Genomic DNA, 26,164 nt, shown 5'->3' on the forward strand with positions numbered 1-26,164 from the left:
GGGGCAGCTCCACGCTGTCCTGCAGAGATGCTTTGAGTCAGAATCTACTTGAGAGCAACCAACACTCCAATACTGCTAAGGAACCCCTGAGTGGTGCTAACAGGTAACCCATCTGGCTGCTAACCAGCACGTTAGAGGTTCAAGTCCCCCCAGAGACACCTGAGATCAACTTCTGGAAAATCAGTCACTGAAACCTCCAGGACACAGTTCTATTCAGACACTCCTGGAGGCCCCGGCGGCCAGCCCGACTGGACGCTGAATGTTCCAGTCCCCAGTGGCCTGGGCTCAAACTGGGCAGCCAGCGTTCATAGATGTGACTGGCTTCTCTAAGCCGGTCTGTGCCTCACAGCCTCCTCTTGGGTCCTGGTGAAGGGGCAGTGTGGTCCAGTGGTGCTGGGCCGGTGCTCAAGGGTCACCCCTGGGCCTTGGTCCTCACTGTGCCCTGACCTGGAGCTGATTTCTTCCCACACACCCTGTGACTCTGTTTCCTTATGTGTCCAGTGGGGGTGAGAACAGGATCTACCTGGGGGGTAGCTGTAGTGAGGACTTGGTGACACCTTTAGTGCACAGCACGTCACTCAGTGGGCTCCCTTTCCTTGTCCTCCTGCCCAGGGCCACAGCACAGAGGCTGTGAACCCCAATTTCTCTCTAGAGCTCAGGTTTGGGGCACACCTGTGATGTGGGCCTCGGGGTCCCAACCTTTATGAGGAGGCGCATCTCCCTTCTTTTATGGCTGGTCGCCCTCAGACTAGCCCTCGACTCATGGCACGTGCTGCCTGCAAAAGGAGCGAAGTGCCGTGTGGACCTGCAGCACCCTCATGACCGATACAGGCCAGATCACGGTGACCTATAGGATTCCCATGGACTGATTTTCTGAAGGAGCTCCCCCAGGCCTTTCTTCTTAGTCTGTCTTATTCTGGAAACCCCACCACAGCCTGCTTCAGCATCCATGCACACACAAGCCTCCACTGCCAGGTAACGTCCCATGAGTTTCTCTAGCCCAGATCAAATCCAGGACCCCTTATGGAAGGCGAGAGCCACCCATGCTTATGGCAAATCCAGCAAGACCCATGTAAAACTGCCCCAAGGTCTCCGAGAGATGTTGAGTCAGCCAGGAAATGGCCCAGCCTGCGGACAGATGTGTCCTAGAAATACAGCAGGTGCCTGAAACCCCAGCCTCTGCCCATGCACCGTGTGTCTGTGTGCAGGTGTGTGTGAAACCCCTCCTGGGGCCAACAGGCAACTGCGATAAATGGTTAGGAGCATAGAGCTGGGGCGAGACTTGCTCCATTCAAATCCTGGCTTCATGATTTCCAGTCGTGAACTTGAGCAAGATCACCAACATCCCTTTGTCTGGGTTCCCTGCCTCTACAATGAGATCGTTCAAACGCTTCATTGAGCTGTGATGAGGATTTGAAAAAGCAACTTGACCGGCTCAGATTGCCTCCATCCAGTTGCATTTGAAACCCCCCCCCAAAAAAAACCCCAATTGACCCACCTGGGCGTGCTCTTCTGTTGCCTGCTGTGGCCTGTCCCTGACTCATCCCCTCTGCTCTTGTCGGCTTCTGGCATGATCCTAGCACCCATCACATTTCCTTAAGGGCAAAAGGCCAGCTCGGGTGGGCATTTGGAAAGTAACCGAGGGAAGAAGGAAGGGGTAGTGTTGGGATGTAGTGGGAAGGTGACAGCCCAAGTAAGGAGTACTGTCTTCTGATCCTAGCTCTTGTGAGACCTGGCTTTACTAGCCTCAGTTTCCTTATCTGCGGGATGACTGAAACGCCAAGTCCTGGGACCTGGGAGATTTGGCCCTGGGGATGCTCCGTCCAATTTAAGTGAGCAGTCAAGGAGGGCCTAGAGGTCCAGGGACATATTCTGGCCTCTACGGGGCTGACCCACACTAACAAGGGGGCGTTAACACGCCTGATACCCTTTATACCTTCCCCAACTCTCCGGATCCTTAAACAATTTGATCTCAAGAGAGCAGTTCCGCAGCTTGCCACGCGAGGGCGTCCCAGGCACAGGAAATGGCACGGGCGACTAGGCGCTGCCAATTCTGATTTTCCTGAAATCTTCCAGTTACCTGGAAACAAAAGCAGTGCGAATATATTTGCTTTGGAATATATGCAGAATCTCCTTATCTAGACGCTTGGGTGCCTGGTGTGATTCACGGCGAAGCCTCACGTCCCAGTAGCTCTAGCTGACCACTCCCTACTTGCCCATTGTCCTCTCTGGCTCTGAGCCCTCACCCCCAGTCCATAGCAGGAGACAGCCCACTCCGGAGACGCCTCCCTCCATCACAGCCCATTCGGCCGCCTGCAGGCTCCTGCCCTTGCGCTGCTCTGTCAGCAGGGGGCGGCTGTGCGTCAGGTCTTGGACTAGCCCAGGCTCCACTGTTCACCAGGCCTCTGGGATAAGAAGGTACGTAAAAAAGGGGCAATCTGAGGTCAGAGGAGATGCTCGCTCACCACCCAGCCAGCGCGAACGTGTGGCTCCAGCACACACAGCCAAAGGCTGGGGCTGGTGCATCTCCAGGTGTCTTCTCCGAGTGCCCTCCGCCCCCCATGGGACTTGGGACTCTTCGCCGCCCTCTCCTCCACTCCATCCTCCCCTTTACCTCTGGCTACACCTGTCAGAGAGTACACATAAGAGGACGTGCGCGCGCGCGCATACACACACACACACACACACACGGTGCACCGTCCTCCGAATGCACTAGAAATTGTTACTTTTTATCTCAGGACACCCCCCCCCCGCCCCCAGGGCACTGAGGCCTTAGATGGCGGCTTCCTTGTCCCCTCCCTGCCCCTCCCCCAAGCCTGCCTGCGTCATCTCCCCCCACTGCCACTCCCGCTGCACCAGACAGAGGAGGCAGCAATTAGAGCCCCGCAGGCCCACAGGGCGGGCGCGGTTGCCATGGGAACCGTCTCCAGAACTGATGGAGGCTGAGCGGTCCTGTGGTGGTTTCCATGGAGAAGGGCTGATGTTCTTTGGTAATTTCTGGGGCCTTTGAGGCTCACAGCAGCCCAGGCTTAGACTCCACGCTCACAGCTGTGGCTGGCGTGATTTGTTGCCCCTCGAAGTCTCAGCTCTTCCATTCCCCAGGACGCACAGAGGGTGGGGCCTTGCATCGGCTTCTCGCGTTTCAGGCTCCCTGCACCATTGGGCACTCCAGCCACCAAGGACCCACAGTCACAGGGATCCTGCTCCCTGGTCCCACTGCTCCAAGAGACCTCCAAATCTCCCCAGAACCATGTGGACTCCCAGGATGTCTTGGGCCTGTCCTGAACCCTCTGACTGCCCACAAGGTCTCTGTTGCCTAGCAGCCAAATGACTCTTAAAAGACAGCCTAGGCCAGAGCCAGTCTCCCAGGAGCAGGGATGGAATGATGCCTTCTGACTCAGAGCATTTTCCAGGGGGTTAAGAGGTGGTGGTGGGGTGGAGGAGGGGCACACTGTCTTGTGCTGGGCTATGGACTAAAAGCACCCCTGACATCCAAGGCCAGCTCAGGACCCCCAAGTACATCATGGAGGGTCCCAGGATCAAGACCCAGGTCAGGGAGGGGCCAATAGGCCTGGGAGTCCCCATACCGATGGCCAAGGATAGGTCAAGTAAGAACGAGTGGCTGAGAGCAGAGCACAAACTTACATCCTGCAGGCTTGGGGGGTGGGGGGTCGTGATTCTGAATTCTGACCTCCCATAGCAGGATGAGTGGGGTCTCAGGTCCACAGCTCCCAGACCACCCAAATTTCCACCCTCACCTCAGCCAGCAGACACACTCTTGGCCTTCTCCCTCTGAGACACCAGGTGGCGATCTCCACCCTGTCCTAAGCTGCTCTTGACCAGTCCCCCTGCTGGGAAAGGTGTTGCCCACTGTGGCCTGGACCACCCCAAATGGTCAGGAGAACCAGGGCAGCCAGCACATGCCCACTCTTCCTCCTCCAGGCTCCTCCAGGGAGGGCCTGCCTCTTCCCTCCCCTGGGCCACAGCCCTGCCTCCCTGCTATCTAAGCCTTATGAGGGACCAGGAACTCAATAGAATCTACAAACTCAGTTGAGAGTAGAAGGAAGTGCCATCCTTCATCACTGGACAACATCGCAAACGACGAGGGACATGTACCACTGCAGCCATCAGCAACTGGAAGGCTCACCCTCCTGCCAAACCCTTTGCCCCATGGCACCCTGTCCCATCCCCACCCCAGGACTGGTCCGCGCAGGAGGTCAGAAAGTACTTTCCCATGCTCTCACCACCCCCGGCACCTTGGGGTCCCCACAGCTATCCCTCCTCTCCCACTAGAGCGGAGAAAGGTCATCTGAGGTCCCCTCCCTGGCCCCAGCTGCGTGCGTCAGTGGCCTGCAGGGGGGTGCCGGGGAGGCCTGTCTGGCTGTGTAGGCGGCAGCACAGACACAAGTGCCCTGATGGCTCAGCACACAGTCAGGGAGGCCCCGTGCTCTGTCCCCACCTGCCCCAAGCCCCAAACCCTAAGTTCCCTGGGTCAGCTGAGCCCTCCACCCCCACTTTCTGATCCTGTAGTCTTCCTCGTTGCTGTCTTCTTCATGGGTGCCTTCCCCACTGATTCCCCTCCCTGGCTCTGTACCAGCACCCTGGAGGTCCTGTCCCCACTCCAGCCCCCACCAGAACCTCAGGTGCCTAGAGTGAAGCTTGGGGCTCCCTCAGCCGGTCCACAGGCAAAGGACAGAGAGCAAATGCTTCCTCCCCTTCCCATCCTTCCAGGGGCCCAGCCAGCCAGGCCTCAGGGCCTTCGTTGGTAAAATAAACCTGTGGAAATCTTGGGAATCTGTGCCCTCCTGTCTGGAACAGACATGGGAGACAGCCAGGACAGTTGTCCCTTGTTGGACGTCAGCCTAGGAAGGTCTAGAAGTGTCCACAGACCACCCTCCCTCAAAAAAAAAAGTCTAGCCACAGGAGATCTGTGGGTGTGGTGTGGGGAAGGTTGTATTTGACAAGCACTGGGTTAGGGGAGGGGTGCAGACCATCCTTTGAACTGTACAACCCTGGCCCAGGCTGGTGGTGCATCTGGGGCTCACTCTGGTCTGTCTCTGTCTGCCCCAGGGAGGAGTGAAGGTCCTGATCACGGGCCCGTGGCAAGAAGCCAGCACTAACTACAGCTGCCTGTTCGACCAGGTCTCCGTGTCTGCGTCCTTAATTCAGCCTGGCGTGCTTCGCTGCTACTGCCCAGGTAAGGACACCTGCCCCACCACGCTGAACTGGCACCAGCAGCCTGGGGGAACCTTGGGCACCGTGCCTCTGTGGGCCTCAGTTTCCTGGGTGGTAACTGAGAGCCCTGGACAGTCTCCTTCAGTGCACCTGTTGGCTCATGGGCCTGAGTCCGGCAGGACACTGGGATTAGCAGGGAGTGTGATGAGGGTAAATTAGAGGACCAAGGAGCCGAGTCAGTGGACCCAGGAGTGGTCCCAGTTGGAGGTAGGCTCAGCCTAGAAATGGGGAGGTGGGAGCCAGACACTGGAGCTGAGGAGACTCCTGGCCAGCAGGTGGAGGGCCCAGGGGACTAGAGTTGCAGGGCGGGGGGTGGGGGGGCTACCTCTGCAGGTGGAGGCCCCGGGGAGTCTGAAGAAGTGGTCTCCTCTGGCTGCAGGATAAGGCACTGGCAGTCTCCTCCCAGCAAAGTCAGGAGTCCAGTACCCCTCCCCTCACCCCAGTGCTCCCTCCTGTTGGCATCTACCTTGCCCTTGACCTCCAAGATCACTGTCTCCCTGCTGTCAGCTGGATGAGGGCAGGGACTGTGGATTTCTTGTCCCCAGCTGTCCCCAGCCAAGGGCCTGGCAGGTCACAAGAGAAGGGGCTAGGGCTGGGGTCATCACAAGGTGAAGGCAGGACTCTCCAGGTGGCTGAAGTCCGTTTCCAGGCAGGACATCTGTTTCGGGGCTGCTGTTGGGACAACGGCATGGCTGGCCCCTGCCCCACGTCATTGCTCCTGGGTTGGCCTGTCCAGTGGGCCCAAGCAGTGAGCAGGAGCCGTGAGGGCAGGGGATTGCGGGAGCACACCCACCTGGGGGGAGCACCCAGGAGATCTGCGCAAGGAGCCAAAAGGAGAGGCCCCTCCGTATGCAAGGCAAGGGGATGGGGCAGAGTTGGCTGGGCTGGTCAGACCAGCAGACCTCCTCCTAGCTTCTATCTGGAAGCCCAGTCCGATTGCCCCCTGGTTACCCCAGCTGTCTCTCTGCCCACCCACCCCCAAGCCTTCTTTCCCCTACCACCCTCAAGCAGAGTGTCCCCAAGCCTGGACTGGGCTGGAGTCTGGACTGGGCAGACTCATGTGCAGCTCCTCCCTGGGCCCAGCCCCCTCCCCCAGGGAACCTGGACTGGCGTCTGTGAGGGGCTCCTCTGCCCTCCCTGCCCTCCCAGCCCCCTTGGCCCCTGGCGGCTCTGCTCAGCCTGGAACTCGGCCATCCTGGACGCCAGCCCAGACAGGGACAGCACAGGGACGTGTGTGGTTACTGCAGCCCCCCTCCTCCACCCTGGGTGGGAGAGGGCAACATGTTATTAAACGGTCTGCTTATCACCTGCTGCTCGGCAGCCTTGCAAGCCTATAAATAGATGCTACTTCCTGTACCTGGCTATTGCCTGGCTGGTAGCCCAGGCCTTGTCCGTCCTCGGTGATCTGGTCCATACCAAGACACGGACTGGCCACTTTGTGCCCCTGAGACGGTGTCCCAGGCTGGGACCTGGAGAATCTGGGAACGGGAGTTAATCACCGCCCGGGGAGGGGGACAGTGGTAGTGGGGGGCGGGGGGCACAGAGCAGCCAGCGACCATGGATGGGCTTCAGCTGGAGCTGAGTAGAAGGTCCAGCAGCCGAAGCCAGGACCGAGAGGGAGGCCTAGAGACCTCAGAGCCCTTGTCAGACGGAGCCAAGCACCCTTTGGGCTGGAGGGGGAGCAGGGCGCTGCACATAGGCACGCAGGGACACAGGTAGGGAGGGACCCACCACCACACCCTGACCAAGCTGCCCAGGCAACTCGGGCAGCAGACAGCACCCAGACCCAGAATCTCCCCCATGAGGACCCAGGGGTGCTCACAGAGAAGGGGCAACCAGCCTCACTGGGGGCACGGAGACAGGGAGACGCGGAGCTAAAGGAAGACATGGACCAGGAAAGGAAAGAGGAGTCCACCCACCAGAAGATGGTACCCCTGACAGCCCCACCTGGGGTTCCGAGGAGGTCAGCAGAGGACAGGCGATACGATATCAAACGTGGTGATAACAAGCGGCCTGTGATTCGCAGCAGTTCATCCAGCACTTACTGACTGAGTGGCCACACCCGGCCGGGGAACTGGATGAAGTAGGGAGAGGGGCACCGAAGCTCCGGGGGGGGCGGGGATGACCCTGCGTGGCCAGGCTGCCGGACCAGACTGGACCCAGGAGATCACAATGGTTGCCCTCCACCCTGTCTCTCTGGGAGTAAGTAGAAAGGGATGCTTTCCAATCGGCCACCATGCCACCATGACTGCAAGCTATGCCATTCCAGTTGAGGGAAGGTGAGAGAAGAGCAGCTGTTTGGTCCCAGGAAAGTTTTGTACTCCACAAGGGTTGGCCGCGGGGCAAAGCCGTGGTAAGGGGAGCAGAGTGGACTTGGAGTGGGGACATGTGTTACCCACCTTCCCCTCCTGCTGGCATGCCAGGTGAACCTCCAGGAAGGTGAGTGGCCATGAGCCTGGAGGCTGCCCGGGGCACAGGAGGTTCTGCGACTGGCTGGGGATGCTACAGGGAGCACCAGGTGATGAGTGACTCCCCCATCATGAATCCAGGCTTCACCCATGTGGCCTGGGGTTGGGCAGGCACAGGGGAAAGAGCCCAGGCAGTGAAGACCTGTTCTGAGAGCCGTGGCAAGAAGGCCTTCCCTTGAAGGTCAGACTGGGGTGGACTGAGCCCTGAGTCCTGGGTGGTTTCCCTGGTGGAAGTGGAATCTGTGTCAGCCTTTCTCAGAAGGAAGCGGGGCTTCACACGGCCCTGACTGGGAGCAGCTGACTTGGATGTCTTCCTCAAGTCTGTAAGCTCCTGAAAACCAAGCACCCAAATAGTAATGTGATCCCCATACGTGTCCTCCTGGAAATCTGTCCTGGGGAGGCCCTGGGCATCTGGTGTCCCAGAGTAGCAGGGCACTTAACCCTGACAGTGGCCAGATATAAAGCCAGGCCAGGCAGGGCAGCCTGCACGTCCACCATGGGCCTGGGCCATCTGGTGGACCATAGACCAGCCCTGAAGATTGCTATCAGAACAATGGCCTCAACCCCAAATCTGAGCCAGTCGTGACCATGAGCTGGCATTCATCGTTTGAATGACAATGTTTCATTCATGCATTTATTCAACCACAGTACTATCCCTTAAGCCCTGTGCAGAGACCAGGCCAGTGAATCTGGCCAACAAGGGCCCTGCCTTCTGGAAGCTTACCCTCTGGTTGTTGGAGGGCAGTGCATGTTTCATGCCAGCACCTCTGGCTCAGTGCCCGCTGGGTCCACCCTGCCTGGGCATGGAGCAATGGACACAATCAAAGCTCTTCTTGCCTCAGGGAGGCAAGAGAACTTCTGCAATGATACAGAATGCCATGCTGTGTTAGGTCAAGCCTTGTAGAGGTGATAGGGGCAAAACAAGAACAAAGGAACCCAGAGAAAAGTTTGTACCTACATCGCTCACCTGTGATGGGTAGGATGGGATGAGGGAAGGAGCCGGCTGGCTCCTGAGTGGAGATCTTTCCCTCTTCCTTTCATCCACTGATTCATTCCTTGAAACATCTGGATTGGGCTCCAGTCTCCGCCCTCACCACGAAGGGCATGCCAGCCAGCAGAGCAAACAGGACATTACAATGTGGGGCCAGGCCTCAGGAGCAGGACTGAGTTGTAGGAGGGCATCGACTGAGTCTGAGCAAGCAGGGAGGCTTCCCGGCAAGCAGCAGCATCCTGTTCAGTCCAAGCAAGATGGTCAGGCACAGGCCTGAATTAAGGAGGCACAGACGTTAACCGAGGAAGGGTTGCGGAAAAGGGGGCACCCCAGGTTCTGGTGTGGCACACGGGCTGAGGGTGCCAGCCTGCCCCCTCCACTGACCTCTGCTCTGTTGTTTCCAGCCCATGACACTGGTCTTGTGACCCTACAAGTCGCCTTCAACAACCAGATCATCTCCAATTCAGTGGTGTTTGAGTACAAAGCCCGTGCCCTGCCGACGCTCCCTTCCTCCCAGCACGACTGGCTATCGTTGGACGGTAAGGACAGCGCTTGGACCAGCTGGCCAGGTGGTAGGAGAGCGGCACCTGTGGGTTCTAGGTATGAAAAAGGAGGGAGCGCCCAGGCCTCCTGGTTCCTGCTCAGAGAGGTGGGAGGGTGAGCGCCTCCATCTGGCTAGGCGTTGTCTCTGCAGTTGGGCAGCCATGTCTGGCCCTGGAGCAGAGTAAAGTACGTAAGGTTGGTGAGGCTGTGCTGATGCCTGCCAGGATGTCTGAGGGGCAGATGAGCCTCTGAGGAGCCCTGGCCACAGACAGTCCCCAAGCAGCAGGGGATGAACCCTACTGGGTAGTCACAGCATTTCATCAGGGCAGAGGCAGCTCTGGCAGTCAGGCTCCAAGCCTCTTTGAGACAACAACATGCATGTAGCTGAGTGGAGATGCTTGGTGAGGGTGGGGGTAGGGGTGAGGTGGGGCTCCGCCATCGTCACTGTGTTCCTTGCAGGAGCCTTGGGAAGAGCCTAGGGTTCTGCTGGTGGCAGAGGGAGTAGGGCCAGGGACCCCCTGGGGAAAGCTGGGACCATGTGGCCAAGGAAAGGGGGCTCCAAGGTTCCCTGCCACACCTACACAGTGACTATGCTGGCTGCCCCCCTGGGCCTCTGAGGCTCTGAAGAAGACACTGCCAATGGCAGGTGGTGCCTGCCAGGGTCAGCGAATGACCTTCCTGGCCTTCCATGCTCAGGATTGGCTGGGGCCCAGGGACTGAGCACAGAAAGCAGGCACAGGGCACAGGGCGCAAGGGGTAGCTTGCCAAGACCCGAGGAGCAGGGCAACTGGCAGAGGTGCCTGGTGGCAAGGGACCTCACTAAAGACCTTCCTGGCCTGGGGTACTGAGCCCTGGGCACGGTCAGTTCCTTACATGTCCTGCTACACACACACACACACACACACACACACACACACACACACACACACACCACATCCCTTCAGCCTGTCCCTTTCAGATTGCCCCTTGTTGCTAGCTTTGGAAGAACTTCTGGGCTTGGGCCCCCGCCCTGAGCTTGGCCTCCTCCCAGCCCTGACCCCTGCGAACCCTCCGGAGCTGTTTCCGGGGGTGGCTCCAGGTCAGCAGGCGTCTGCACCCTGGCCTCAGCTGCCTGGGAGTCCCACGCTCGCCTTGGCAATGTTCCTGGCTGTGTAGGATCCAGGTGGAGCTGTGGCCAGGGCCTGTGGGATGTAGGGGGAGGGGAGGTGATAGAACCAGTGGGGACCAGTGCTGGGTTCTCTGCAGAGAGCCCTGGCTCTCCCTGAGTGACCGTGTTGGCCTTCCTTGGGAGGCGGGGGGCGGCAAGAGACCCACGTAGGACCTGGCATGGGAAGCAAAGCCTTCACAGAGACAAAGCCTTAGCAGGTCGAACATGGAGGAAGCCAGGATCCGCAGCCACACCACCCCCTGGGAAGTCCAGGGAGGCTGTGTAGGGAGGCTGCTTGAGTGGAGGCCCAAGACCAGGAAAGGGAACTGGCCCACTGCTTCCTGAGAAGCGCACCCTTGGGTGATAAGCCAGCTGCCAGCACACCTGCTCCCCAGGAGCCCCCTCCCTAGGGACTCTGAGCTCTGCCTCAGACCTCCAACTTGAAGTAAAAGCACCCTCCCTATTCCTGGCCAGAATCCGAGATGGCAGGAGTTAGGAGATGTGGCAATGCCAGCCTCCACCTGGCATCGAGCCCTTGGTCTCCGAGGGGTGTTGGTCCAGTGTACCCACTCGCCTGGGCGTGGCAGGGGTGGTGACGATGGCCATGGTGACTTGGTGCCAGTCTGTCATTCACCTTTGGCTCAGGCTCCCTGCAGATGGCAGGGCAGGGCCAGAAGGGTTCTATTCACCCAGCACCCCCTGGTCGGGTGGTTCTTTTCTTTCTAAATGGAATACACGTGTCTTATCCGCCTGGATCATTTTCTCAGCCTCTCACTACGCAGATAAATCGTCACAGGGCTGGGGGAAAGGCAGCACCCCTGTAACCCCACCCGCAGCAGGGGATGCTGCTGCGACAGCCAGCCAGGTGTGTGGGGGTTGGGGGGTTCCTTCCCCCCTGCCCCCGACACCCCTAAGCCTAGGGGTGCACTTGTGTAGTTGGGGAAGATGCGGCCATGGAAGCTTCCTTTTTCCGCTCCCGTCCGCCCCTCCCGCGCCCACGGTTCCCAGGCAGATCCTCCAGGAGAGCTGCGGCGGCCTGGAAGCGTGTGCGCGGCGGGCGGGAGGCCGAGGGGGCTGCGGCAGGAGCGAGCGGGCCGGGCGCACAGCGGCGCGGGCACACGCGGCACACCCGGCCCACACGTGCCCTCGCGCGCGCGCGCCGGCGCACATCTGCAATGCGGAGCCAACGGGAACGCGATTGGAGGGCTGCGCCCGGCGGGGCTGGCGGCGCCACGCGCCCGGTTCCGCTGCGGCAAAACGCCCCGGTGGCCGAAGGGCGAGCCTGCCGCCGGCGCTCGCTCGCAGAGTAAACAATGCGGTGCCAGCCACGTGCCGCGCGCGGCCCCTCCCCGGTCCCCGAGGGGAAACTGGGGAAGAGACTGCCTGCCTTGCTTTGACTGAGAATACAGACTTGTTTGCCAGACTCAAGGCCGGCGAGGGGGCGCAGCCCCGGAGGCAGCGAATCCGGGCGCGCACCGCGGCCGCGCGCAGCGCAGTGTCGGTCCCGGCGGCGCAGCCTTTGTCTGCACGGGCCCGCCCGCCCCCGGGGAGGATGATCGCTTTCCTGGGGGCGGAAGTTAGAGTCCCTGCAGAGGGACCTTGGCGCAGGGGTCCCAAATTCCTAAGAGGTGGCGGAGGTGCAACCATCCAGGCTGGGAAAGACGGGACTTGGAGATGGGCGGGGCAGGGAGAGCCAGGTAGATGTCGGTGCGCTGGCCTGTGTTAATACTGCTGTGGGCGCAGGCCGCTGGACGCACTTAGAGGTCCTAACAGAAGCCCTGTCTTCCCCTGAACTAGCAGGCCCTAAGGGCCTCGAACCGGCTGGCTAGCAGCGGGGAGGAGGGGTGTGTATTTGTTGTATACCTGCATGCATGAATGCAGCCTCCAGGTTAGGAAGGTGGTGGGAAGGAAGGGCCCCTCGGCCGAGCTCTGGAGGCTGAGCAGGCTGCAGCTTGGGGAGGGGTAGCCCAGAGATGGGGAGCAGGTGTCCCAGGTTTGACCCAGCCTGTCTGGAACTCATCCTTCCTCCTCAACGGCCTAGGTTGAAAGCACGTTTCCTTGGACCCGATCCATTGCATTGTGTCCATGCTGAGTGAAGGGACTCCCTGGACCCTAGCTCCAGCCCCCTGACCCTGCACTGGGGAGATGAGCAGGGACCTCTTCCAGGCAGAGGAGGCCATGTGGACCTTCCCCCAGAAACTGGTTGGGAAGAGTCTCTGGAAAATGTCCCTTCAACCTGGGATGGGCCCCAGGACTGCTGAGCCTGAGAGGATGTGCTGCCTTATTACAAGGATATTGGTGTCTCCCTCTCCTCTCCTCTCCTCTCCTCTCCTCTCCTCTCCTCTCCTTTCCTCTCCTCTCCTCTCCTCTCCTCGCTCCTCTCTCTTTTTAACTGAAAAGAATAAACACAAGGGGTGAAGAACTGCTCTCTGGAGAGTGAGTGGTAGTGCTAGGCCCACATCCCAGTCAAGTACAACTTTAGGGGACCCTCGTCCCTGTAGGGACAGTGAGTGAAACTTTCAGTGTTGCCCTTGCTCACAGACGCTGGCATCTAACCAAGGCCAGATTGAGAAGGCCCACTGGGCCCACTTCTCAGAACCCCACTAAACCACCTATCCTTTGACGATATTTCCGATTGCTTCTCCAGCTGAGCTTCCTGCCTGGGTCAGAGGACTGGCACAAGGCCACCCGCTGGGCAGCCCCTGTCCAGTGAGAGGAGCTTATCGCAAGCAGAGAGCAGAGCCAGGACTAGAGCTCAGCTCACCATTCAGGGGCGTTTCTGGGCCAGCCTCAAGGGAGAGTGGATGCCCACCTCCCACTAGCCAGAGCCAGAGGAGGTTAACTCGCTGATCAACCAGTGTTCATTGATAACCTGATGGTAACCAGCCTAGTTCTGAGTTAGGTATGTGGCGATCCTGAGAGCTTCCACCAGGTTTAAGGAGCGGTGGGGAGAAGGACAAACAAGGTTTGACCTTCTGCTCTGCCCACACACTCTGCTCACAGGTGGAAAGAGACATGTGGCTGGTGTGGTCCCCTGCTCAGCCCAAACTTGGGAGCTGCTGCCCTGGCTAAGAGAAGTCACATCAGTCATCTCTGGAAGGTGACTGACTGAGTGGCCTCACCTCTGTAGAGCCCCCATCCACCAGAAACTGGAGACCATGGGGCAGTCCAGGGACAGGCAGGGAGGCCATTCCAGCTGCTCGGACCCACAGACCATCTCTGCAGGCTCCCTTCCTCCCTCAGGGACACTGGAGCTTTCTGATGACCTGATGAGTGGACCTGGGCAGCCAACCCCTGGGCTGCCATCCAGTCGACTGGCCAGTCACCCTCAGCTGGTCGATTTGAGGTTGCCGAAACCATCCATGTAGGACAGCAGTCCCCAACCTGGGAGTCAAATGACCCTTTCACAGGGGTCGCCTGATTCATAATAGCAAAATGACAGTGATGAAGTAGCAACGAAAATAATTTTATGGTTGGAGGTGGTGGGTCACCACAACATGAGGAACTGTATGAAAAGGTCGCAGCATTAGGAAGTTTGAGAGCCACTGATGCAGGAGCACGTGCCCCACACAGCACCAGGACTGATTCCAAGAGCATCATTTTTACCAGGTGATCTCGTGGGGGAGGAGAGGGCGTTAAGTCAACTAGAATGTCATTGTTTTACTAAGACAAATACCCATTGCCTGGAGGACCGCATTTGTCACGATTGTGAAGATAACGCATCTCCTGTCAATGAGTTGTCCTGACTTCACATTGCTGCTGGGGTCCCATCCACAGTCAGACATAGTCAGACACCAGGAACCTGCTGACCTACTAGGAACGCTTTGGAGGCGAAGTCGGAGAAGCACTGAGGCAGGGAGGGGCCTCACCCTTAAGCAAACCAGTGAAGCTCAGAAAGCAGGGCCACACTCTGCTCTTTCCCCAGGGTGGGGGCTGGGCATACACGCACTTGCCATCGCAGGGTCTGCTGGCGCTTCTTTGCACAAAAAAACAACCCGCTGCTGTCCAGTGATTCCTACTCAAAGCGACCCGGGGCGGGGGGCAGAGTAGAGCTGTCCCATGGACTCTCAAAGGCTATCATCTTATGGAAGCAAATGACATGCCTTTCTCCTGCATCACAGCCGGTGGGTTCGAACCACCAGCCTTGCAGTTAGCAGCCTAGGGCTTAATCATTGCAGCACCCAGGCCGATAGCTTCTTTGAATGAGGGTGACGTAAGAGACATGGGTGGTGGCAGGAAAGGCTGGTTAGAGCTTGTTGATAACTTGAAATAAATGTGCTGCCTCTGAGCTGTGCCCACCCAGTATGCCCTTTGCCCCAAAGTCTGGCTGCCTCTTCTTCAGGGTCTCATGTTCTCTGTGGGGTCCACATACTTTGCAGAAGTGAGGAGGGGTGCATGGGCCATGTGCTCTGTGAATATGTATTCCTAGGATACCCTGGGAATTGGGGTGCAAATATCCCATCTCTCCTGGGGAGTAGCTTTGCCTTGGGGCTCCTTAGGATCCAGCTGTTACTTCTTAGTCAGGGGACCAAAGGGGTGACCGCAGATGCCTCCTGGGGAAATGCTGCCCCACTGTTTGCCACGGGGCACCACCAAATCTGTTGGGAAGAGGTGACTTGAGGCAGAGGGTGGGCCACCATACAGCCTCCTGGCAGCAAGTTGGCCCCTCCGGGATGGCATCTAAGTTCAAGGGAGAACCCATAGCCCTGCAGACTTGGGAGGCAGCCTAGAGGCCTTGCCCTGGCTGTGAGGGCAGAAAGCTTAGTCAACTCTCAGGGAGAAGCCTCAAGATGTCACAAACAGCAGACAGAATCCACACACAAGTCTTTCCTAGCTTTAAGGTGACAGGTTCAAGCTGTCCCATGGTCAGCAGCATCCAGCTCTCCCTTGACCGGCTGTTGTGGGTTTATCCCTGGAACTCTAGAGAGGACAAGGCATGGTCCCACCCACAGGCCTTGCTGGAGACAAGTCTGGCTGTAGATGGCACCTGAGGCTTTGCTGAATGAAGGTTTACCCTACACGGGACTCAGGACACAGGGGGCAGGGGAGAAATGCCCCAGTGGGTTTCCAAGTTATTTTTACTGGAGTAGAAAGCCTGTCTTTCTCCCACCCAGCAGCTGGTGGTTTCGAACTGCAGACCTTGCCATTAGCAGCCCAACACGGAACCACTATGGCATCAGGGATCTGGTGAAGCAGTGGCTAAGCTCTCAACAACTATTGGGAAGAGTAGCAGTTAGGGATACCCCCTTAATCCCCCACTCCCAGACACACACACTGCAAGGAGAAGGGTTTAGTAATCCGTTCTGTAAGGATTACACAGGAAACTACCGGGCAGCCTTCCTCTGCCCTATTTGGTTGCTATGAGTCAGAACTGACTGGAGGGAGGCAGGTTTAATCTTGACAGCTAAGTATCTGTCGTTCAGGCTCTCTTCCACGGCGCCCCTGGGGAAGTTCCAACAACTGGCCTTTCAGTTGATGGCTGAGCACTTAAAGCCCAGTGCCAGCAGGCTACTCCTCCACGGGGACGGAGGTTAGGCGTCACAAAACCCAGGCCACAGCCTGGGACGTGAGCAGGGAACCCGTCCCCTTGGTTAGAAGAATGAGGGAGATCGATCTGGGGGTACCGGTTTTTCGTGGGACCCATGGGAGAGCTGGCAGACCTCTGAGCCAGCGTGGTCGTCTCTCGGCCCAGAGCGGCACACCCCTAGCAGTATCCATAGTGGACAAAGAAATGCTCCCCACCGGCCTGCCTTCTCCAGGAAGCCCTCGCTCAAAGTGCGCAAACCTGCAAGGTCCTTGCCCTGAAGACAGGACATCTGGGCGCAGGTGAACAGGTGGGGAGCTCCGAAGCATGCAGTCTGATCCATCCTCCTGCTCCTGACCTTCGTGCCCTGAAAGTCCTCCCCTGGCCCTCCTCTCTCGATTGCAACTGCGCCACTCAGCGCTGCTCTCTGGAGCTGGAGGCCCCTGCCCCCCTCAGCCCCAAACCAAGCAGGCCCCAGATGGCTGTTGTTGCTAGTTGATTTTCAACTCATAGCAACTCCGCTGACTGAGCAGAGCTGCCCCACAGGGTTGTCTTAGCTGTAATCTTTACGGGAGCAGATCATCAATCTTTCACCCATAGAGCCATGGGGTGGACTCAAAGTGCCAGGCTTTTGGGTTTTAGCTAAGCACTTAAATGTTGTGCCCCAAATCTCCAAATCTTCTTCCCCCAGTCTCTGCCATAGACTTCTCTCACGCTTTCAGCATCTCGTGTCTAGGCTGGAGCCTCCCAGCTGGTCTGCCTGCCATCACTTCCTCTCTCTTCCCATCCATGGATTCCTGTGTGGTTAGACAGCCTTGGTGGTGAAACCTCTTGTGGGCCTAGGGTTTGTTAGCTGCTGAGAGACAGACGAGAAACCAGGCATTACTGACCTCTATAGGAGAGGGTGTACAGGGAGAAAGAGCACTGGTTTGGGGACTTGTGTCTTGGGACAGTCCAGATCAACTGTAACCCTCCAGTCGTTGATTCTAACTCATAGTGACCCCATGGGACGGCATGGGACTGGCCCATTGGGGTGTTCTTGGCTATACCCTTTAGGGAAATCGATCAGCAAGTCTTTCTCCTTCAGAGCCACTGAGTTGGTTTGAACAGTCAACCTTTTGGTTAGCAGCCTAGCACTTAATCATTAAACCACCAGGACGATTCCTTATACAATATTACTCAAAACCCAAACTCCCTGTCATGGAGTCATAGCGACCCTATAGGACAGGGTAGAACTATGGGTGTCCAAGACTGTAACTCTTCGCCGGAATAGAAGACCTCATCTTTCTCCCCAGGAACAGCTGGTGGCTTTGAACTGCTGACCTTGCGGTTAGCAGCCTCTCATATAACCCACGACACCACCCAGGCCTAATAGACTGTCACCTATAAGCCGAACTCCACCTGTCAGTCTTTCTCAGCTCGTCTTCAGACATCTCTGTCATTCTGCCCTCCACTGTCCTGAAGCACTCGGAACCAAACATCCTGAGTTGGCGTCACCTCAAGGGCTGTGTGCAGATGGTTCCCACTGGTTCCGTAGGTCTTTTCCTTGGGGTTGCTCTCATGAAAATTTCCATTCATAGATCCCCACCTCACCCCGTCCCTTCTGCTCAGGGTGCCTCCTTTTTTGTCCAGCTTCCCCAACATTTGTGTAAAGTTAGCAGTCCTTCCTGGGGAATAATTTATTCATTCACTGCTCCTTGATGCCCCATTAGGTGCCAGGCACTGTGCCATGGGCTGGGAGTCAAAGATGAATGAAAATAGATGAGGTCCCTGTGCTCCCTGAGCTAACCAGAGCAGGGGAGAGCTGGCCAGTTACTTGTCCAAGCTAAAGAGGATGGTGGATTTAGTAGTTGGGGGGGGGGGGCAGGGAGGAGCACAGACTTAACACTTAGGAGGTGGCATTCAATAGAATGTAGAAGTGCCTCATCATTAATGCATTCAGCTGCTAACCAAAAGGTAGAAGTTCGATTCCACCCAGAGGCACCTCAGAAGAAAGACCTGGAAATCGACTTACAAGAAATACTCATTAAAAACCCCATGGAGTACAGCTCTACCCTGACACACTTGAAGTTGCCACCTGTCCCACAACTCTGGCAACAGATAATCAGTAGGACTTGTGGGTGAACTCGATATGGGACCTCCATGTCATGCAACCTGGAGGAGGATCAGATCGAGCGGATAAGAGACTTTGTGAGTTGATGGACAAGTGTGTGAGTGTGATGGGACTTTGAGGCATCTGTGTGTAAAGTCCATCGCAAATGGACTCCGGCCACACAGCTAAGCCAGGTGGCTGAGCCAGAGATGCAAATCTGCAGAAGGTCTGCATTTGGGTGGCACTGGATAAAATGGGTCAATGGGTGTGGCTGAAGGTGCTGAGGCTAAGAATATAGCCCTATCTTGAGGCCAGGAACTTTCCGTTTAATTACTATTGTACCCTGACATCTGCCACAGGGAGACTGAAACATAATGAATACTCAATACATGTTTAAGGAATGGTGGGTGGGTACATGGATGGATGGATAGAAGGAAGGAAGGAAAGAAGGAAGGAAGGAAGGAAGGAAGGAAGGAAGGAAGGAAGGAAGGAAGGAAGGAAGGAAGGAAGAATGGCTGGTGGATGGAATCGATGAATGGCTAGGTGAGTAGATGGATTGATGGATGGATGGGTGGATAGATGGATGGATGGATGGATGGATGGATGGATGGATGGATGGATGGATGGATGGATGGATGGGTGGATAGATGGATGGATGGATGGATGGATGGATGGATGGATGGATGGACCGATGATTCCAGTGGTATCTTTGTGATCCTTGTCCTGACTGCTGGCTAACTTCAGCTTTAGGCTGCAACAGTCCTGATGGTCACCTTGATATCAGAACCAGACTGGGCAGGGTTTCCAGAGCTGACCAGGCACTCTTTCCCCCTTTCCTTTCGTCTTGTCACTGAACAAGCTTTTCAGGCAAGTGAGCCAAGATAAACATGCAAACCCTTGACTCCTTCTGGAAACAGGAGGGAGAAAACAATTCTCTTCCTGGAGCCTCTCAGATGCATCAGCCTGTGGGTCTCCACAGAGGAAGGGAACTTCTCAGCCAGACCCTTGGAAAGTCATTGCCTATGTCCCATTTCAGCTGGCCTGCAAGAGGCCTTAAGGAGGCCTCGGGTAGTAGTGAGCTCCACATTGGGCTGCCAACCGCAAGGTCAGCAGTTCGAACCTGCCAGCTGTTCCTTGGGGAAAAGATGTGGCTGTCTGCTCCCATAAAGAATTACAGTCTCAGAAACCCAAAGGGGCAGTTCGCTTCTGTCCTGCATGGGGTCACTATGGGCCAGAATTAACTTGATGGCAGTAAAGTTGTGTCTACTGCTAGAGGTGTTGTTTAACCTCCCAGTGACTCTCCCCTCACCTGATACAGCAGTACCTTAGCTGAATGAATGAATGAATGAACGAACGAACAAATAAACAAATGAATGAATAGGTGGGTAGCAGATCCAGGGACCTTGGAAACCTGCCTATCTACACCAAGCCCTTTGAAGGCTCCCTAAGTGACATATATTGGTATGATCTGGCAATCCCAGCTACCAGTCAGGCTGGCGTCAAGTGCTTCCCATTGATGACCTACCTTCTTGAACCCTCACAACCCCCTCTCCTTTGGCACTGCCACCTCAAGTTGGCACTGCCACCTCATGTTGACTGGGTTGAAAACCACTGTGGAAGAAATAGCCTGGATGGAAGCAACACAAGCCGCCCCAGACTCCCTCCCCCGTGCTCGCTGAGCCCCAGCCACCTGAGAGGCACTCTGTTGAGAGCTGGTCTTCAGCCATCAACCAGGCGTGCTCCTGCCCCCAAGAGCTCCTGGTCCAGGGGAGAGGGGGTAAACAGGACTGTGTTTTCCACAGGGAGCGTTCCTCTGGACCCCTGTGGGGGTGGGGAGCAGGCTTGGCCGGGGCTGATCCTGAGCGAACTTTATCATGGCTTCTCCTAGGAGTGCTCCTGCAGAGTTAGAGGGGGCACAGAGTTAGGGAAAGCAGAGTTAGAGGGAGCACAGAGCGCTCTCAGTTCTGACTCCCTCAGACCACACTCAACTGTTATGTTGACAACCCACGGACACAGACTAAACTCAGCCAAGAGCGAAAAAAGGGCCAGTCTCTTCCGTCACCCTCTAATAAGAAGGCTAATAAGGCTCTTCCGTCACCCTCTCCCTTGAGCTGTGGCCAAAGCCAAGGCCCGTTGATCTAGAGTTGCTTCCAGCTTGTAATGACGCTGCGAGTGTCACAGGAGACCTGAGCCCTGGGAGATTTTTGATGGGGACCTTGTGGAGAGGAGATCACCCGGTTGTTCATCTGAGGCACTGCAGGCTGCTCTGGGACCTCCAACCATTTGGTTAGCAAATGCCATTGATGCAATGGCCACTGGTGTAACCACGGACAATATTGCTTGACTGTTATAAATCACAATGTGTGTGATTTATGAAAGCTAGACAAATCACAAAGGATCTCTATCACCACCCGTAGATCCTCGCCCAAGCCTTAATCTCCAGAGTGTCTAACAGGGTTCTGTCACATACACGGGGCCACAAGCACGGGCTCAAGCATAGGGACAGTTATGAGGACAGGCCTGGGTTCTGTTGTGCACACTGAGCCGGTCACTATGGGTCAGAACTGACTCGGTGGCAGCGCAGGTTTGAGTCGCCCAGCCTCCATCTCCCCGCCCTCCTTTCCCTCAACCTCTTGGGCGCTTCTGGCGGGAAGCTGGAGCCCAGAGCCAGTGCCCCTCTCCTCCATGACCACCCACCTCCACCAGATTGCCTCTGCCTGTCCCCAACACTGCTGGGCATGGCGATGGGCTCGGGGAAGGTGTGAGGCTGCGAGGGGGAACGGGGCAAAGAGCACCCGAGCAAGCCTGTCCCTTGCAAGGAAGGATACAGACAGGCGTCATCCAGCCGTCTTCTAAGACGGGAAAGAGTCAGTGTGATACCGGGGGCATCTGGCTCTAATTTTACAAGCACGACGATGTTTCTGATGACACCGGGGGAAGGCTGGTTGGGGTCACCGCTCCAGGAAGCGGGTGTGTTGCTCAAGCAGGGACTGTCCCTGGAGGCAGTCTGGGCTTGCTGCACATCCAGAACCAGCCCATCAGGCTTGGCGCAATGCAGTCAAAGCCCCCCCACCTGGTGCTCTGGAACTTGGCAGTGACTGATGGGTTTATCCTACCCCCTTATGCCCCGCCCTGGACAGCAGCTGGGTGGGAGGGGGAGCAGAGCAGAAAGTGTAGGCAGAACTTGTGTGCCCCTGGGCACACTAAAGAGACTTCATGCCAACCCCTACGGATCTCGACGTTCATCCCCAGCCAGAGAATGAAAGAGCGTGCCTTGGAGACCTGGTGAGAGACCCTGGCATTGACTCCAAGTCACTTGAAAGTGAGCTGAGTCCTGGAGCGTCGTGGTTTCTTGTGCGACCCTGGGGACAGCCATTTCGGAGATTCCCCCCAGGAAGGAGCAGTCTTGGTCACTGGGCAGCAGATCCAAGCCAAAGACCAAGTTGGTCCTCGAACCAATGTGTCATGGGGGTGAGGCTGCATGGGGAGGGGCCACAGTGGGACAGCGACCTAGCATGTCCAGGAGAGGCCAGCTGAGGTGAAACGTGTGTGCTCCTGCAAGTAACATCATTGTTCCCTGCCACAGATGCTTCTCTGTTTTACCTAATGATGGCATTTAGCACCTAAGGTGATTAAACCCTCCCTGAGCTGAACCCCGTCAGCTCTGCTTCCCCAGGGCACAGGTGGTGGCGGTGGTTTTAAAATGTGCATGTCCTGTTGGGGGTCCAGGCCCGATGTAGCCGCCACCCTGGGTGACTCCTCTCCTCATGAGCTCAGCACTCAGTTGCTGCTTCCCTAAAAAGGGAACTTCCAACTCTTGGTTCCTTCATTGCTTCGAGACCTTCAGCTGGCAAGGCAAGGCTTTCAAAACAGCTTTGATGGGCGTCTCCGAGCCTATGGGTCTTCTGAATCCGTTGTCACCCACGCGCCTTTCTTCTTTGTTCTTTTATCAGCTCCCTGCATGGGAAAGGAATGACATGTACTTCCTAAGCTAGCACTCCTGATGGAGTTCCCAAGTGCATCTGGAGTGTGCCTGAAGGCAGCGGTCTTGGTTCCTGCTAAGGGTGCCCTTCACAGCTCTGATTCCATCGACTTGGTGGGGGCCGGGGGAGCACAGCATTCTCCCTGCAGCCTCAGCGAGGTCTTTCTGCTTCCTTGGGGGCTGGTCGCTCTGCCCTGGGGCTGGGGGTCGGGGTGGGGGTCCAGCTCTGATTGTCAGAAGGGGGCTCTGGAATCCAGAGCCCCAGGGGGCTGTGGCAGCTCCCTAGCTCTGCACAGAAGGGTCTTGGGTCCTTACTTAGCTAGATAGAACGACGCATGGAAGTGTGGTCATGCATGCTTACAAAAATGAGCCCTTCTCCTATGATGGGGAGGGAGCCCCGCCTGAGGGGGATTTCATCATCACATGAGGCCTTTTCCCGAGGCCCTCTCCCGTCTGAGACCCCTATGGGAACCATAAGACTCCAAAATGCAGACCCAGACCAGGGTCTGCAGCTATAGCTCGGCTGCTTTCCCAGCTATCTTGACCAGGGGGCCAACCTTGCCCTGTGGTTCAGCCAAGATCAGGGGTTAACACCTGTGGGCACTGGGTACAGGCAGCACAAAGGTCTCCCTGAGTCCTCACGATGGCCTTCCAACGCATCCATAGCCGCACCCCCATTTTATAGACAAGGACACAGAGCCCCAGGGAGCAGAACCTTTTCAGGGTCTCAGAGCTGGGACCGGGACCAGCAGCACCAAGAGGTGAGCCCCAGGCAACATCTGAGTCCTGAGCAGAGTGGACAGACATGTGGCTTCTCCACCTGCTGTGGGTTCCAGGCTTCTAGTTCAAATAAGCTCCAGGCTCCCACTGGCCTGGCTGGCCTAGCTTCCAGGGCCTGCCAGCCAGACGTCAGTCAGGCCCTTTGAGGATGTGTGAGCTGTTACCCAGAACCCAGACCTTGGGAAGACTGGCCATCATGCTCACAGGCACCACTTCTGGAAAGGGAATTGGCGGAGGAGAGGCTGCACCCCCACCTGTTCTTTGGGGCAAGGAGGGGGCCTGACCTCCTGTCCTTGGCTGCTGCTCACACCTGGATGTGCTTGACAAGGAAGCTTGCTTCTCTGGTTCTCGTATAGGACCAGTGGGGAAGACAAGAGCTCTGGCTTGGGGTGTGAGAGCTTGGAGCTCGGCTGCCTGCCAGTGTACAGTCCAGGGCAAGCTGCCTAGCCCCCCTGGGCCTGAGTTTCCTCTTGTTGCTGGGTCCTTCCAAGTAGATCCAGTCCGTAGCAGCCCCACGTGACAGCAGGACCACCTCGTGGGGCTTCCTAGGCTGTCAAACCTAGGATTTTCTCCTATGGGGCCACCGGGGGGGGGGGGGATAATGTACAGGAGCAGTAGCACCTCTTACGTACGTGGTGATCCTAGAATGAATTACACATAAAGAACTTAGTAGATGCTCAGTAAACGTGACTGATCATCTTTGTGATGGAGGTGGTAACGACGGTGATGATGGTGATGATGGTGGCAGCTCTCTCAGACTTAAGGACGCTTGGGGTCTCTTCCCCTCTCCAAGGGGCCTCTGTTCATTGGGCTTTTATCTCCCTGCAGACTTGTGCCGGGTGTGCCACCTGGGACGAGGACCATGTTGCATAAGACCTGGAACAGAATGGGCCTTTGGTAGAGGGTAGAGTGTGGAGACCGGCTAGCAGACACAGGGAGAGGAGAGTGCTGGCCGGGCTGCGTGGTATTATGAGTTACACGGACACATGCAAAAGTACCTGGGTTCTCTTTCCCCCGCCTCTCCCGTTAACTTCAACATAGGATTGCTCAAGGTGCCTCTCTTTGAGCTGTGTCTGGATGACTGGCAGTACCGGAGGCAGTACACTGCTTCCCACACTGCTCCTGGGTGCGGAGGGCAGGCAAGCTGCATTTAACAGCAAACCTCAGTGGGGGAGAATCGGCTATCCCAGCACGCCCAGAGCATATTGTGAAGCCAGTTAAACCTAAAGAGATGGTGCCGGCCGTGATTCTATGGCCCAACCCCTCCCCAGTGCACCAGGCCCTGTGCTGCCCGCTTTCTGCTCATCATCCAGTTTCACCCTTGCCATCTCTCTAAGCGACGGCCCCGCCCTCACTGCACGGATGGGGAATCTGAATCCAGAGGGGTCAAGTGACTGGTCCCAGGTCACATAGTCAAGGATTTACACTCAGGGCTGCCTGGGTACCTTGCCAGCTTCTACATTCATTTTGGGTTCTCTCCCACTCTGCCAGAGCCTTTAGAACAGAGCGTGTCTCGTGCTTCCCCCCACTTTCACACAGATAATGGCTGCGTTATCATCTGGTGCGTGTTTGATCGTGTGGGGCAGTGGAGGGTAAGATTGTTGGAGGATGGACGTGAGTCACTGGGGAGCATGAGGTGGAGATGGTTCCACCCAGCCTCGTAGGATTCTCTCTGTGCGCTCCGTCCCTGAGTTCTCAGGCTAACTGCCGATGCAGCTCTTCTCTCTCTAGATTAGCAGATGCTCCCAGGTAGCAGGTGATCTTTATCCTCCTTGCCCCTGCATCACCGGCTGCTGTATAATGACCCCAACACCTAGGGGCTGAAAACAACCAAAAATGTGTGCTTTCTCTTGATGCTGTGGGTCGGCTGGGCTGTTCCTCTGCTGGTTGTGTCGGGGCTCAGGCATGCAGCTGCAGTCATGGGGCTGGCCACTTCAAAACCAACCTCCACACATAGAGTGCACGGCCTGGTCATTAATCTGCGTGAAGCGGTAGTGGTGGAGAAATGGCACGTGCACACATGTATACAACACGGAGGGTGCACCCTCATGTCAGCTCTGGGCTACCGTTCGTGTCCATCGTCATCCCCGTTCATCCTCCAGAGCCCCGGCGCAGGGGCCCTTGCTATGACAGGTCATGCTGGACATGGACTACTGCCGTATCTGTATGGCGTCAGTCCTGCCCCTTGATCCTGCAGATTTGTAGTGACAACCTGGTGAATAGCAGGAGTTTGGAAGAGTCGTGTTGCTGGTCTTATTTTACAGAGGAGGAAACTGAGGCGCAGAAAGAGAAAGGGGCTTTCCACGTGGGGAGTGATGGAAGCTGGAACCTTCCCTTTGCCCTCAGCGCCTCCCGCATCTGGGACAGCCCAGGGCCCTGGCCAAAGTAGCCTGCAGTTCAGTTCCTGCTATTTGAGGCTTTCTGAAAAACTGACCTTTGCTTCTGGGTGAGCCAAACATGAGGCAGAGGCAAAGTTCAGGGCACTGTTTTTGTCCCCAATTCATAATCTGCACACAATAGGAAACAGGACCAGAAACAGCCTCTGACCTCTTGTGCGTCACCCGCTAGATGACTCAGAACCTCATGTCTCCCATGCCAAGCTCGCCTCCTTAGTAATGGGCAGTGCAGGACCCTATCTGTTTAGAGTCTCCATTCTGTCCACCCAGAATCCCCACAAGGTTGGCCCCCCAGGGCGCCATGAACACAGATGGACCAAATGATGTGAGAGTTGGCCATCAAGACCCTCCTGGCCTTGACCTTATTTTCCTATCTTGCAGTCATCTTTCCCAAAGGTAAATCCATGTATCTTTTTCTCTATTTCCTTATTCTTGGTCCCTTCTTACTTTGCATGTGCATTTTATAGCGTTATTGAAACATTATTAATTAGCCCACTTAATATAATATCCATGTTTTAGTGTATTCACAGTTATGCAGTCCTCACCAGTCTAATTTTGGAACCGCTTTGTCTTCCCAGTAAGAAACTCTGTGCCCATTAACAGGCGCTCCCCAGAGCCCGAGCCCAGCCTTAGGCAACCATTAGTCTACTTTATGGCTCCAGAAACTTGCCTGTTCGAGACATTCCATCTACAGGGACTCATGTAATCTGTGGTCTTTTGTGACTGGTTTCTTTCACTCAGCAGGATGTCTTCAAGGTCCGTTCACGTTGTGGCATGTATCAGCGCCCTATTCCTTTCCATGGCTTTGTTCCTTTTATTGCCAACCATGTTTTTCTTCTTCTTTCCCAGGAAATGAGCATGTTTTCATTTCTTTGAGACCTGGGAGGATTACTGGGTGATATGGTAACTCTGATTGGCCTTCAGAGGAACTTCCAGAATGATGTCCCCAATGCATAAATCACTTCACATTCCCCTCGGCAGTGTGTGAGCATCAAATGCTCCCCAT

General features: G+C 56.5%; 1 protein-coding gene across 1 annotated transcript in view; it reads left to right on the top strand.

Annotated features, from left to right (window-relative positions):
• The window catches only part of CAMTA1 (calmodulin binding transcription activator 1), a 1,074,576-nt gene that overhangs the window by 984,515 nt on the left and 63,897 nt on the right, over positions 1–26,164 (top strand). Inside the window, exons 10-11 of the mRNA XM_075550584.1 lie at positions 5,071–5,197; positions 9,099–9,233. Coding sequence (XP_075406699.1) covers positions 5,071–5,197; positions 9,099–9,233 — 262 coding nt within the window. The remainder of the gene's footprint in view (positions 1–5,070; positions 5,198–9,098; positions 9,234–26,164) is intronic.

Source organism: Tenrec ecaudatus, chromosome 1, assembly GCF_050624435.1.
Source record: "Tenrec ecaudatus isolate mTenEca1 chromosome 1, mTenEca1.hap1, whole genome shotgun sequence".
Lineage (NCBI taxonomy): Eukaryota > Metazoa > Chordata > Mammalia > Afrosoricida > Tenrecidae > Tenrec > Tenrec ecaudatus.